The sequence below is a fragment of the Microplitis mediator genome, chromosome 3 (genome assembly GCF_029852145.1).
Source record: "Microplitis mediator isolate UGA2020A chromosome 3, iyMicMedi2.1, whole genome shotgun sequence".
Taxonomy (NCBI): Eukaryota; Metazoa; Arthropoda; class Insecta; order Hymenoptera; family Braconidae; genus Microplitis; species Microplitis mediator.
The window spans coordinates 1,849,986-1,865,411 of NC_079971.1; the positions used below are offsets into that span (position 1 = coordinate 1,849,986).

General features: G+C 27.6%; 1 protein-coding gene and 1 long non-coding RNA gene across 2 annotated transcripts; both read right to left on the reverse strand.

Annotated features, from left to right (window-relative positions):
• Nucleotides 1-49: 49 nt before the first annotated feature.
• On the reverse strand, nucleotides 50-5,092 carry LOC130665009 (MOB kinase activator-like 4). The gene is made up of 3 exons (XM_057465246.1): nucleotides 4,909-5,092; nucleotides 2,950-3,458; nucleotides 50-2,872 (listed from the first exon to the last, which is right to left on the reverse strand). The coding sequence occupies exons 1-3, from the start codon at nucleotides 5,044-5,046 to the stop codon at nucleotides 2,776-2,778; spliced, it is 744 nt and encodes a 247-aa protein (XP_057321229.1). The 5' UTR covers nucleotides 5,047-5,092; the 3' UTR covers nucleotides 50-2,775.
• Nucleotides 5,093-8,101: 3,009 nt separating this feature from the next.
• On the reverse strand, nucleotides 8,102-11,802 carry LOC130665013 (uncharacterized). Its single transcript, XR_008989499.1, has 2 exons — nucleotides 11,260-11,802; nucleotides 8,102-10,984 (listed from the first exon to the last, which is right to left on the reverse strand). It is a non-coding gene; the product is annotated as an uncharacterized LOC130665013 (long non-coding RNA).
• Between the last annotated feature and the right edge of the window lie 3,624 nt (nucleotides 11,803-15,426).

Consider the following 15,426-nt stretch of genomic DNA (forward strand, 5'->3'; position numbering starts at 1 on the left):
TTGAAAAAAAAAAGATTATTATTTAAAATATTCTAATCTTAATTACATTTAAAAAAAACTTGAGGATTTCGTAAAAACTTTATTTATTTTATTTAATATGAGTACATAATTGAAATAATTACACTAGATAAAATTTTTATAACATATTTCAGCTTATTTAGCATTTGTTCTCAATCCACTCTTATTATTCTCGTCAGTAGTCAGCTATTTTTATTTACAAAGTCTATTTACACTGATAAAAAAAATCAAAATTTTAAATGACAGTTGATTTCTTGTGAAAATAATTAAAGTTTAAACGGAAAAAAATCACTCGAAATTTATCGGCAGTGAAATATCAGACACTATCATATTGCTTAGCAAGTCGATAATTGTTGCCATCGATTAAATTTGAAATAGTGCCGCGTAAATTTAAATTAAAATAATAATAAATAATATTGATATTTAAAAAAAAAATAATTGAATATAAACTGACGTTATAAGAGAACAATTAAATAGTTTATGACTACAATGGATAAATACTTGGTTTGTATTATAACATTTTATTAATTATTATTATTTCATCTAAGTCATACAAGTTTTCTTACTCATCTGTTATTCATATACTTAATTATAATTTATTATTTAATCATACTCTTAATTAATTATCAAGGGAATTCCCAGTCACTATCCCCCAGTTTTTTAAAAAACTCAATGACCCTGAACTGTCATAAGCATTCAAATTTTTTTAATTAATAAAAAAAAATTAAAGCATTAATTTAAATAATGGACGATTTCGCGGGTGAAAATTTGAAAAAAAATTACATTTGTTATCAATCAGGAGTTAAAGGAAATTTGGAAAATAAATTTCAGTGAAATCGTGTACAGAAAAAAAAGCTCGACTACAAGTAAATATTTTTGACTCAAGAAATTTTTTTGAAAACTTCAAATTTCTCAGATGTAAAAATCTTTGATCAAGAAAATCTTGACGATTTAAAAAACGTTTGTCCAAAAATATTTTTTTGACTCAAGATTTTTTTTTCTGTCAAATTATAATTCAAAATGTCAAATTTTGTAGACTACAATTTACTTAAAAATTTCGTTGAACTCCTAATTGATTACAATTGTAATTTTTTTTTAATTAAAAAATTTAAATACAGACGACAGTTGAGTCATTGAAAATTTTAAAAAACTGCGGAGCACTGTCTCAAAATGCCTTCAATAAATTGTCTTATTTTTTATCTTAAGTTCACAAATTACTGATTATTTAAAATTCCATTTATAAAATTTTAACATTTGAGTTCCTCCAACAATTAAAGCTCATTAAAAAATCAAATGCACATTCACTTTATTTATTAATTAATCATATTAAAATTTATTATTGATTCAATTAATTAAAAATTTTTTTTTTATTTCGAATCCGTTTTACAAACAAAAATTATTAATTAATATTTTAATTTAGACTCGATATAAAAAGTATGTATGAGTATTTAGAGTGAAATTTAATAATTATTAATATCAATAAATATGTTTATATATATACTGTTATAAATTATAGTCTCATACCTTTTAATTGTATTTTTCATCAGTCAGACATTTTATAAGCCTTCGTTAGATGCATTTGTTCAGTAATTCATTAATTAATCAATAATATTAATAATAATAATAATAATAATAATAATAATAATAATAATAATAATAATAATAATAATACAATAATTATTGATATTCAAATAATATATAAAATAAAAATTACCGCGTATTTTATAATTTAACCGCGAAAATTTTAAATTATAAATGAATTCAAATGTCTATGTGTGACTTTACAAGTCTTTGAAGATTTACTTGTTTTTTTTTTGTTTTCCAAGGAATACTAAACTTTAATTAATTAATTAATTTAATTATTTATATAATTTTTTAATCAATAAAATTGTCAATTACTTTTTTGGTCGCATCAATATCTAGTTTTACATCACTGGGTTTTTAAATTTAAATTCGGACGAATTTTTTGTCCATAATTTAAATTCGTAATTGACGAAAATTTTTTTAAATTAAAACATAAATATTTATATAAATTTAAGTAGAAATTTAAACTGTCTTTTAATTTTTTTCTATACAATTTTTATATCGGCGTATAATCGCTCGCATTAAACAGCAGAATTTTTTTAAAAATTTTATATAAATATGTCATGTTATATTACAAAGGTTTTTTTTTGCAATTAATTTGATCGTCATACAAGATCGGGTTAATCTGCAGGTAATTTGCCGCTAATTTTTAAACGTTTTTGTTAATTTTATTATGACTGTTATCTTATATTTTATTGCAGTCAATAAAAAAATCATTCCACGTCATATTTATTCTGAAGTTAGCAGACAATTCAAAATTTTTGGATTTTTTTTTGAACAATTAAATTCGAAGAAAAAAAAAAAACTAAAAATATGCACATGTAGAAAATTTAAAAAACTACAGGTGCAATTTTTTCAAATATTTTTTTTCTTCTGGTTTATCGTCTAAAAAAAAATCCAAAAATTATTAGACGTCTGCTAACTTCAGTATCATGTCATATTTGTATAGAATTTTAAAAAAATGTCACCTGATTCTGGCAGCAAACGCACGTCAATATAAAAATAGTATTAAAAAATTTTTTAAAAATCTTTTTAAATTTTCTACTAAAATTTTTCCAATGGAAATTAAATATATATAAGGTTTAGTATTCCATTGATAAATAAATATATCAAAGAAACAATAAATCAAATCTGACAATTGTTATTATTACAAATTCTTTGTACAGCTGAATCCTATGCTTCACTTTCCGTAGATCCGTCTTCTTTTAATATGGGAACAATAAGATTATCTTTTGACATAAGTTTATATTTAGTTACGAAAGCAGTGAACCTTGAAGTAAAAATATATAAATAAATAAAATAATTAACCATAACAATAAAATATTAAAAATAAAAATACAATTTTACCTTCGGCATAGATAAGTTTCGTGTTCAAAGGGATCGAATATCGTGAGATGATGGAAATATGCGTGAGAAAAAATTCTGTAGACCCGGCGACAGACAGATCCGAGTTTAGCGACTGATGATTCTTTGATACTGACCCGACTCGGGAAATATTTATTGCTATTGAGCAGGCAGGCAGCACCGTCAAGAGTATGTCGTGTGTAATCGATAGCAGGGCATTCCTTAGGTGTTTTGTGGGCAGCACATAAAAATATCCATTGTTCAGTTGCTGTCATTTGCGTACATGAAAGAGGATCGCAGTCTTCTTGCAGTCTTACAGCAAGACCATTCAACTCCATACAAAATTGTCTCAGATGCTCGTACTTCCACACACCCTCGTCTTGGGCATCAGGCATACTGAGGATTAGGTCTATGTTGGTTGGATCTCGTCTGATCATTTGCTGTATGTACTGTTGGACAGCAAGTGTGCTGTCCATTTCTTCGAAAGGTTCATCAGGCCATCGGCAAAAATCCTGCGAAATTTTTATTTATTATAAATTATTTTTCAGAGGATTCTACACGGAAAAAATTGACTATTTAAATTGAGAAATGACAAGTAATTTGATGATTAATTAATCAGTAAAACGATCCTGAAGTTAGCAGACAATTCAAAATTTTTGGATTTTTTTTGAACAATTAAATTCGAAGAAAAAAAAAAACTAAAAATATGCACATGTAGAAAATTTAAAAAACTACAGGTGCAACTTTTTCAAATATTTTTTTTTTATGTTTTATCGTCTAAAAAAATATCAAAAAATTATTAGACGTCTGCTAACTTCAGTATCATAAAAAATAATGGTCCTGAAGTTAGTAGACAATTAAAATTTTTTGGGTTTTTTTTCAACAAATCAATTACAAAAATACAACAAATAAAAATATGCACATGTAGAGAATTTAAAAAACTACTGGTGCAAATTTTTCAAAAATTTTTTTTTTCAATAATTTATTGCTTAAAAAAAAATCGAAAAATTATCAGACGTCGGTTAACTTCAGTATCATAAAAATATGATCCTGAAGTTAGCAGACATTTAAAAATTTTTGAATTTTCGTATTTCAACAAATCAATTGTAAAAAAATAAAATAAAAATATGCACATGTAGAAAATTAAAAAAACTACAGGTGCAATTTTTTCAAATATTTTTTTTTATGTTTTATTGTCTAAAAAAAATCAAAAAATTATTAGACGTCTGCTAACTTCAGTATCATAAAAAAATAAAAAAATTAGTAGACGTCGGGTAATTTCAGAATCATCACAAATATTTAAATTGAAAAAAAAAATCCGAAAATTTTTATGATCCAGAAGTTAGCAGACAATCAACAATTTTTGGATTTTTTTTTCACCAAATCAATTGCAAAAAAAAAAACTAAAAAAATGCACATGTAGAAAATAAAAAAAATCTACAAGTGCAATTTTTTAAATATTTTTTTTTTATAATTTATCATTTTTTTTAAATTCCAAAAATTATTTGACGTTTGCTAACTTCAGTATCATAAATTTTTAATTGTCTGGTAACTTCAGGATCATAAATATTTTCCATAGCAGTAAAATTTTCAAAACTAAGTAATAAAATTTTTGTCCATAAAAACAAAATTTATAAATAATATTTAAGTGATAGTTGATAGATTTCCCATTGGGTATTGGTGTCATTTTGAGTATGATGAAGATGGAGCAACGAGCAAGCTGTCACAAATCGATTTAATAAATTGTCATTAATTATTATTTATCATTCGACATATAATTGCTCTATATATTTATTTTTTTAGATAAATAATTGATGAGCTTTGAAGCTGATTGATTTCTAAGCCAGTGGTAACTGAGGCGTTAAATAAAAATTACAATGGCCGTTCGAGAATCATGGATGTGTTGTCAAGTGTGATGTTGGTGTTTGGAGTTATTAATTAAATAATAAGTAATTTGTTCACCTTGGCTTTGGTACCGGGCCTGTTTCGTCGTATTATTGCTGAACCATCTGCCATCTTCATTTTTTCAGGTGTTTCCTCCGGTGTCTCGGTTGTTGTTTCCGAATTTGTTGGTGCACTTACTCGACTTACGTCGAGCATTATCTTTCTTTGCTGCGCATGGATGCTGTGAAAAACCAGCCTCGATTTGTTTTATGACTAAGATAGTTTTTTTTACTCCCGTTTTGTGGCGGCCATGACCACTAGGGTCTTTTAGATGTCACTATTTCCTGGATTTATTTAGTTAATTATTACCACAGGAAAAAATTAATTATTTTTATTTATTTATTTTGAATAATTACTTATTTTCGTTATAAATTTAATTAATTTTTTTAATTAATGATTTTTAAATTTAGGAATTAAACCGGCGCGGGGTAAGAACGGCCTCTGTATCACTGACAGATCAGAATTTTAACCGCCGCGCGCAAACGTCATTTGAAATAAATGGCGGGAAATTTTAAAATTCAAATAAAAAATTTTAATGTTTCGTTTGAAAAATTTAACTTGACTTTTGTGAAAGATTTTATTATCTTTTGTTTCTTTGCTAAAATTAATTTATTAATTAAATTAAAAAATGTATTTTTAAAATTAAATTCTTTAATTTACATTCATTTTATCACAAGAGTTGCAGGCATTAATATTCATTTTTGATACTTTTTTTTGGTATTTAAGGGGTAACGGTAATCGATTTGCAATTCAATTTAATTCACGGACAAACACTGGAAACCTAAAATAGAGAGTCTTTAGCGTTTTTTAAAATCTTAACAAAGAGCTAAAAATTTTGTATTTTCAAAAATTCTAATTCGTCTCCGAAAAAAATTGTTTTAAAATTCTCATTTACTCTACGAGTGCAATACAGACAGTCCCGTTTATTTTTCTGAGTGTGAGAAAGAGGTTCGGTAGCGTATCCCCTTAAGTATATAATTTAATTCATCACGGAAAAAACAGTTCTGTAAAAGTTACAGAAAAAAATCTGTAAAATTTACTGATGATATTAATTGTAACATTTACAGATAAAATATGTTATTTTTACAAATTCATAAATGTTATTTTTATAAATAACATAATGTAATACTAGCATATAATATTCTGCAAAAATTACATATTTTTTCTGTAGATTATACATTATTACTTTATGTAATATTTACTTATAGTTCATGTAAAATCTACATGAGTATGGTATTAACGTTGCAGAATCGTTTTGTAATTTTGAAGTTTGTTTTTTAAAAAAAATTTTGAATATTTCAGAATTTTTTACTTCAGTTTTAAGTTTTTGAACAAATTTTTGAAAAAAATTTTAGATATTTTAAAAAATTTTTTGGAAAATTAAAAAATTTCAATTTTTTTTACTCCATTATGAAAATTTATGTGATTTCACTGTATAATTATGAAATACTTTTTATTACTTGACCTTGACATTCCTTGAACCAATTAAATATAGTGGAAACCTAACATGCAAACCTTCTCAATAAGACAATTTATAGATAAATTGAGAAAAAAATAGAGAAAAATTTGTTCATTGTTCAAAAATAAACTTTTTTTTTATAACAAATTGCCCTAACTAAATTATACTCGTCTCAGATGTTATATTTACATAACTTGCGCTGTATTTTTTATATAAATACTTCTGTGAATTCTACAACTTCACTATGTAACTTTTACAGCCTCAAAATGTAAAAATTCCATTTTTGGTTCTGTAAAAATTACATAATTTAATTTACAGAGAAACATCTGTCAATTTTACAGACTTTTCTGTCATTTTTGCAGAACTGTTTTTTCCGTGATGTTAATACACTGAGAAAAAATTTCTCTTCGGACAATTTAATCGGTTTTGTTAAATGCTGTTAAACTAAAATTTATTTGGGACAACTAAATTTTATTACGTCAACATAATCTATTTTGTAATTTTTAACAAATGATTTAATAGACTCTATTTGGTTGACGTTAATATTTCTCTCTCTAAGATAATAAAATCGTTTGGTAAAATTAAGAAAATATTTATTTGATAGACAACTAAATTATTTAATAGTGCCAACAAACCCAAATATTAAAGCAAAATATTCTTATATTAACTCTAATAAATATTACTTACGATGCGAAAAAATATACTCATTTAGAATAAATATATATATTTGTTAAAAAGACGTAAATATATTATCTAGATAAATTGTTTATAAAAATTAAAAATTAAGTAAAACTAAAAAAAAAAATATTAATAGTGACCATTATGTTTATTCAATGTAATGATAAATATTTTATACAATTTTTCTCCATCTTCTCATTATAAACAATTATTACAATTATTAAATAATGATAAACATAGTTAATAATTAATAATTAATATCTATTAATAATAACTATATAATAAAAAAAACATATTATTTTTATGTGCATTATTCAAATAATTATAAAATTCCTCGTCTAATTTATCTTGTTATTGTTTGTTTTTATACTCTATATATATCATTTTTTCGCTGCAATTACCTGATAACGTGTAATTATTTAGTAACTCATTTTCATACACCAGACTTTACTATTTTTTTTTTATTACCAACTAAAAATATTTTCCCAACAATTTTTTTCAAATATTAATTACACTTTCAAACATAAAACGAAAGTAATTATCGATATAATATTTACGGTCCCTTTTATTTTTCTAAACTCTCGATGGATTTTTTTATTGACAAGATAAAATATAAAAATTTTAATTATTAGCGATGCTAGTACAAGTACTTAATTTTTTTTTGTTTTTGTTTTTTTTTTTAGTGATACAAATACATAAATATAAATACAAATATTTTGTCGCCTATCTAAAAGGATATCTACAATTTTTTTCTTTCATTATTTACTTATTTATTATTCATATATTTATTATTCTCATTCTCTTTTATTCTTTCATGTTACATCATTGACTAAGAAAGATATTGCACGTGTATAATTACTCTTATCATAATTTTTAAAAATCGTCTACATTTTACTGTAAAAAATTCTGAGTGATTACGGATTTTTTTATTCATCCGAATTCACTCCGTCATTTGAAGCTCTAGAGTTTTTGAAAAAATAACTCCGAATACGAAGTAAATACGGAGTTTGTTTCTCCAGCGAGTGATCTGGATTTGATTTAAATTTGAATTCACTCCGACATTCAGAGTTTAAAAAAAAAATCACGTCAAATACGCCCTGATTAAAAATACTCATTGAAAAGTAGTGAAAATTATTTTCATTCTTTTCAATCCATACGGAGATTTTGAAAAATATTAAATGGAATTGAAATTTCGATAATTTGAACACTTTCTAATTCTTATAATGGAATTAAAAAGAATTCAATCTTTCATCATTTTAGAAAAACATTAAGAAAGATTCGAAAATGTGAATTCGTTTTAATTTATTTCAATTCAAATCATAACTCGAAATATGGAACTATTTTAGTATTGAAAAAAATTCAGAAAAATTGAAAATTATCAATTCTTTTCAATCTTACACTCGATTCAAAATATGAAACTATTTTGGTATTGAAGAAGATTTAGAAAGATTGAAAACTGTCAATTTATTCGAATCTTTTTCAATTCTTTAGAAGTTTAGAAATTCTTATATTATTTTTAGATTCAATATAATTGAAAAGTATTTATTTTATGTCTAGATGGAAACCTTGTGGAATAGGATTTATTTGAAAGTATTCAATTCTCATCTTTTTCAATACTTTTCTGAGTATTTTTAATCAGGGCGGAGTAAATACGGAGTTTTTTTCTCTAACGGAGTGATTTCGGAGATCTGGATTTTATTTAAATTCAAATTTACTCCAAATTCACTCCATTACTTGGAGTTTTTAAGAAAATCACTCCGAGTACGGAGTAAATACGGAGTTTTTTTCTCTAACGGAGTGATCTGGTTTTGATTTAAATTCAAACTTACTCCAAATTTACTCCATTACTTGGAGTTATGGAGTTTTTAAGCAAATCACTCCGAATACGGAGTAAATACGGAGTTTTTTTCTCTAACGGAGTGATTTCGGAGTGATCTGGATTTTATATAAATTCAAATTTACTCCATTACTTGGAGTTATGGAGTTTTAAAAAAAATCACTCCGAATACGGAGTAAATACTGAGTTTATTTCTACAGCGGGGTGATTTCAAAGTGATCTAAATTTTTTTTAAATCCGAATTCACTCCCCTTTAGTGTTTTAATATTAAAATAAACTCCTTAGAATTTAATTTCACTGCGAACCGCAGTTTTAATATGAAAATAAACTACTCCCTTTCGGAGTAAATTTCACTCTGGAATTAAATACGCAGTCATCCGCTTCGCATTCACTCCGAAAATTTTTTACAGTAGACTAAAAAAAGAAAACAAAAATTTGAATAAAAAAAAAATGTACAAGTCAATTAGCACCTGCATAGATAATAAATCTATACATCAGGGCATAAATTACTACTATTTTAATTTTTATTAATTATTATTGTTATTAATTCCCTGGATTAATTTGAAAAAAAAAACTATATCAATGATCAATGATAAAGAGAAATATAAAATCTATATGGATTTGATTAAATCACTTTCTTTCAGTAGAAAGAATATTTAAAATTTAATTATTCTGTATAAATTATTAAATTTGATCCCATTTTTAATAAAGTAAATAATTAACAAAACTATTAATTTTATTTACATTTAAATAAACGAAATTAATGATTAATATTTATTTAATAAATTAATTATGTTTATCTTACATACTTTTTAAAATATTTAAGTTTAATAAAATAATTTAAAAGAATACTTTTTAAACAAGCAAATAGTTGGTCGTGCGTAAAACAAAAGTTAAACTTTAAGCGATGAAAAAAAAATTATCCAAGATAAAATATACGAGAAAAAAGTTCGCGAGTAAAATTTCTTTAAAGAATTTATCTCTGTGACGCGTTCATTGAATTAAAATACCGTGAAAATTATGCAAGATACAGGAACAAAAAAGTACATAAATTTTTTTACACAACAAAATTTTCTATACATTTAGAAAAAAAAATTGACCTTTAAACCGGGAGTTAAAGTCCAAGACAACATTTGAATTGTGAAGTAACAAAGAAAACTCAGTAACTTTAAACTTAATTTTAAACAATTTTTAAAAATACAACAAACTTATTAATGTTAAAAAAAATATTTGTCATTAAAAATAAGAAAATTTCCGTACCAATAAATCAATTAAATCTTAATGAAGAAAAAAAATGATTAACAATTAATTTTTAAACTCAACAACAAAAGTATCGCAATACTAATCTATCACAAATTCGAGTGTCAAATCCACCATTTTTTTTTTGAATCATCCCTTAGAATAAATAGTCTGGAATAGAAATTCAATGTAACCAATTAATTAATTAATAAATAATATAATTTATTATTTGATTAATCGATTAATTAATTAATTAACTAATTATTTAATTAATATACAATTATTTACTGATTAAGTTACGCTAATATGCATTTGGTTAACGCAGGCCTGCGACCGACAAAGGGATTATTTAAAAATTTAAATAATATGACATATTAATAATAATTATAAATAAAAGTAAAACTTAAATAAATAATTTTAAATCGTTTCTGCATCGTATATTGTATTTCATTCTCTTATTTCAATCCGGTGGGTCAATGCACCGAAATCGATACTCTCCGGTAAATCCCAACACGCAACTACTCCTTCCTAAGAGTTAACGATTTGTTATTAACCGCGAACACGATGGCTTTTAACTTAATTTAAAAAAAAAAAATCCCATAAAATGTGTAGAATTAACAATTGAATAAACCATAAAAATGTATAATTTTCCCTTTGATTAAGGCCATGCTTCGAGGGTGCCCCCCACTTTTTTCCAAAAAATGTGGCGCCGCCTGGTGGCCGCCAGCCGCTCTAAAAAAAGTACTAGAGCTGCAAAACTTTAAAATTAAATTAAAATTATTTAAGGCCATGCTTCGAGGGTGCCCCCCACTTTTTTCCAAAAAATGTGGCGCCGCCTGGTGGCCGCCAGCCGCTCTAAAAAAAGTACTAGAGCTGCAAAACTTTAAAATTAAATTAAAATTATTTAAAGTAATAAAATGCAACATATGTTAATTTTTAAATGCATGAAAAAATTTATATATTTTTTTAAAATCATTAGCTAATACTACAAAAATCTAAAACCCGAGATTGAAAAATAATATATTCATTGACCTTGACCTGTCAATATCACATTTATTTTCTATAAGTAAGTAAAAAAAAATTATAATATTTATCAAAAAAAGGGCTTCGTACAAGCAATTTTATAAACTCGTAGAATATTAAAAAAATTACTTACAGTAATTATAAATACCCAGTCGAGCGTAGTTTCTTTAATAAATTTCAACACAATATTCGCCATTTAGTAACTTTTTATTTTGACAGATGTAAACATCAGGTCTGTATAATTTTTTGGGTGCACGCGAAGGTGCTTGAATATAGTAGCGGGAAAAAATAAATTTAATAAATTTATTCCTTTCAATCAGAGCAATAATAGAGTTCTATATATCATTACTTTATTTAATTTTATTAATAAATAAAAATTTTTTTGATTCAAAGTATTAAATTAAAAAAAAGGTATATATATGTAATCGAATGTGATTACACCTGACTAATTGTCAGACCAGTGACCATACACTGTAAAATATTACGGTGTAAAAATTAGACCCGGAGGACTTTACACGGTCGTGTAGTGTAAAATATCGGTGTAAAACTTCTCTCGGTGTAAATTTTCCATCCGTGTAATCATAACCCGGTGTAATCTACTTCTTTTACACCGTTCCATGTTACTCGGTGTATTTTTGTTGAGTGATCATATACATTTATTTCAATTATACATATACATATATACATAGGGGAGGGGGGGGGGGGGCAAAATGGGTCCCCTAAAATTTTGAAGATGAAAAGTATTTGGGTGGGGAGAGGGGCGAAATAAGCCACTGAGCCAAAAAGGGCCACTAAGGCAAAATGGGCCCCCCCCATAATTTTGAAGATGAAATGCGTTTGGGTGGGGGGCGGGGCAAAATGGGACATTGAGGCAAAAAGGACCACTGAGGTAAAATGGGCCACTGAGGCAAAATGGGCCCTACAAAATTTTGAAGACGAAATGTGTTTGGGTGGGGGGATGGGCAAAAATGGACATTGAGGCAAAAAGGGCTATTGAGGCAAAATGGGCTATTGAGGCAAAATGGTCCCCCAAAAATTTTAGCATGAAAAGTTTTGGGGGAAGGGGGGTAAAATGTGCTGACGGGCTTTAAAAACTGCATGGGCAGTTCATTTGAAACATTATATGTTATGGCGCGAAACATAAAACAAGCGAGAAACATACATTGAGTTTTGTTGGGGGCCCGTTTTACCCAACTTTTCAGGATTTTTTAATTTTGATAGACACAGCAAATTAACACCGAAAACTCAGCCGAAGAAAAAAAAGTGAAACAAGCTGAAAAACTCACATTATCAAAACTTTCTGAGGGGGGCCCATTTGCCCCACATTTTACGATTTTTTATTTTTAATAGACAGAACAAATTAAGGTCAAATACTTGGCAATGGAGTAAAAAAAGTAAAACAAGTAAAAAAAAACTGAGGATTTGAAAATTTTTTTCCTAAGGGGCCCATTTTGCCCCTCCTCTTCCCCTATATATATAATTCAAAGTCTTCCGGCCCATTTTACCCCCCGCCCCTAAAATTTTCATGCTAAAAATTTTTGGGGGACCATTTTGCCTCAGTGACCCATTTTGCCCCTACCCACGCCCCGAATACTTCTCATGTTAATAATTTTTTGGGGACCACTTTGCCTCAGTGGCTCATTTTACCTCAGTGTTCCATTTTGCCCCTACCCACGCTCTAAACACTTTTCGTGTTAATAATTTTTGGGGGACCATTTTGCCTCAATGTCTCATTTTGCCCCGCCCCCCACCCAAACGCATTTCATCTTCAAAATTTTGTAGGGCCCATTTTGCCTCAGTGGCCCATTTTACCTCAGTGGTCCTTTTTGCCTCAATGTCCCATTTTGCCCCGCCCCCCACCCAAACGCATTTCATCTTCAAAATTATGGGGGGGGGGGGGCATTTTGCCTCAGTGGCCCTTTTTGGCTCAGTGGCTTATTTCGCCCCTCTCCCCACCCAAATACTTTTCATCTTCAAAATTTTAGGGGACCCATTTTGCCCCCCCCCCTCCCCTATGTATATATGTATATGTATAATTGAAATAAATGTATATGATCACTCAACAAAAATACACCGAGTAACATGGAACGGTGTAAAAGAAGTAGATTACACCGGGTTATGATTACACGGATGGAAAATTTACACCGAGAGAAGTTTTACACCGATATTTTACACTACACGACCGTGTAAAGTCCTCCGGGTCTAATTTTTACACCGTAATATTTTACAGTGTATGGTCACTGGTCTGACAATTAGTCAGGTGTAATCACATTCGATTACATATATATACCTTTTTTTTAATTTAATACTTTGAATCAAAAAAATTTTTATTTATTAATAAAATTAAATAAAGTAATGATATATAGAACTCTATTATTGCTCTGATTGAAAGGAATAAATTTATTAAATTTATTTTTTCCCGCTACTATATTCAAGCACCTTCGCGTGCACCCAAAAAATTATACAGACCTGATGTTTACATCTGTCAAAATAAAAAGTTACTAAATGGCGAATATTGTGTTGAAATTTATTAAAGAAACTACGCTCGACTGGGTATTTATAATTACTGTAAGTAATTTTTTTAATATTCTACGAGTTTATAAAATTGCTTGTACGAAGCCCTTTTTTTGATAAATATTATAATTTTTTTTTACTTACTTATAGAAAATAAATGTGATATTGACAGGTCAAGGTCAATGAATATATTATTTTTCAATCTCGGGTTTTAGATTTTTGTAGTATTAGCTAATGATTTTAAAAAAATATATAAATTTTTTCATGCATTTAAAAATTAACATATGTTGCATTTTATTACTTTAAATAATTTTAATTTAATTTTAAAGTTTTGCAGCTCTAGTACTTTTTTTAGAGCGGCTGGCGGCCACCAGGCGGCGCCACATTTTTTGGAAAAAAGTGGGGGGCACCCTCGAAGCATGGCCTTAAAGTAATAAAATGCAACATATGTTAATTTTTAAATGCATGAAAAAATTTATATATTTTTTTAAAATCATTAGCTAATACTACAAAAATCTAAAACCCGAGATTGAAAAATAATATATTCATTGACCTTGACCTGTCAATATCACATTTATTTTCTATAAGTAAGTAAAAAAAAATTATAATATTTATCAAAAAAAGGGCTTCGTACAAGCAATTTTATAAACTCGTAGAATATTAAAAAAATTACTTACAGTAATTATAAATACCCAGTCGAGCGTAGTTTCTTTAATAAATTTCAACACAATATTCGCCATTTAGTAACTTTTTATTTTGACAGATGTAAACATCAGGTCTGTATAATTTTTTGGGTGCACGCGAAGGTGCTTGAATATAGTAGCGGGAAAAAATAAATTTAATAAATTTATTCCTTTCAATCAGAGCAATAATAGAGTTCTATATATCATTACTTTATTTAATTTTATTAATAAATAAAAATTTTTTTGATTCAAAGTATTAAATTAAAAAAAAGGTATATATATGTAATCGAATGTGATTACACCTGACTAATTGTCAGACCAGTGACCATACACTGTAAAATATTACGGTGTAAAAATTAGACCCGGAGGACTTTACACGGTCGTGTAGTGTAAAATATCGGTGTAAAACTTCTCTCGGTGTAAATTTTCCATCCGTGTAATCATAACCCGGTGTAATCTACTTCTTTTACACCGTTCCATGTTACTCGGTGTATTTTTGTTGAGTGATCATATACATTTATTTCAATTATACATATACATATATACATAGGGGAGGGGGGGGGGGGGGGGGCAAAATGGGTCCCCTAAAATTTTGAAGATGAAAAGTATTTGGGTGGGGAGAGGGGCGAAATAAGCCACTGAGCCAAAAAGGGCCACTAAGGCAAAATGGGCCCCCCCCATAATTTTGAAGATGAAATGCGTTTGGGTGGGGGGCGGGGCAAAATGGGACATTGAGGCAAAAAGGACCACTGAGGTAAAATGGGCCACTGAGGCAAAATGGGCCCTACAAAATTTTGAAGACGAAATGTGTTTGGGTGGGGGGATGGGCAAAAATGGACATTGAGGCAAAAAGGGCTATTGAGGCAAAATGGGCTATTGAGGCAAAATGGTCCCCCAAAAATTTTAGCATGAAAAGTTTTGGGGGAAGGGGGGTAAAATGTGCTGACGGGCTTTAAAAACTGCATGGGCAGTTCATTTGAAACATTATATGTTATGGCGCGAAACATAAAACAAGCGAGAAACATACATTGAGTTTTGTTGGGGGCCCGTTTTACCCAACTTTTCAGGATTTTTTAATTTTGATAGACACAGCAAATTAACAC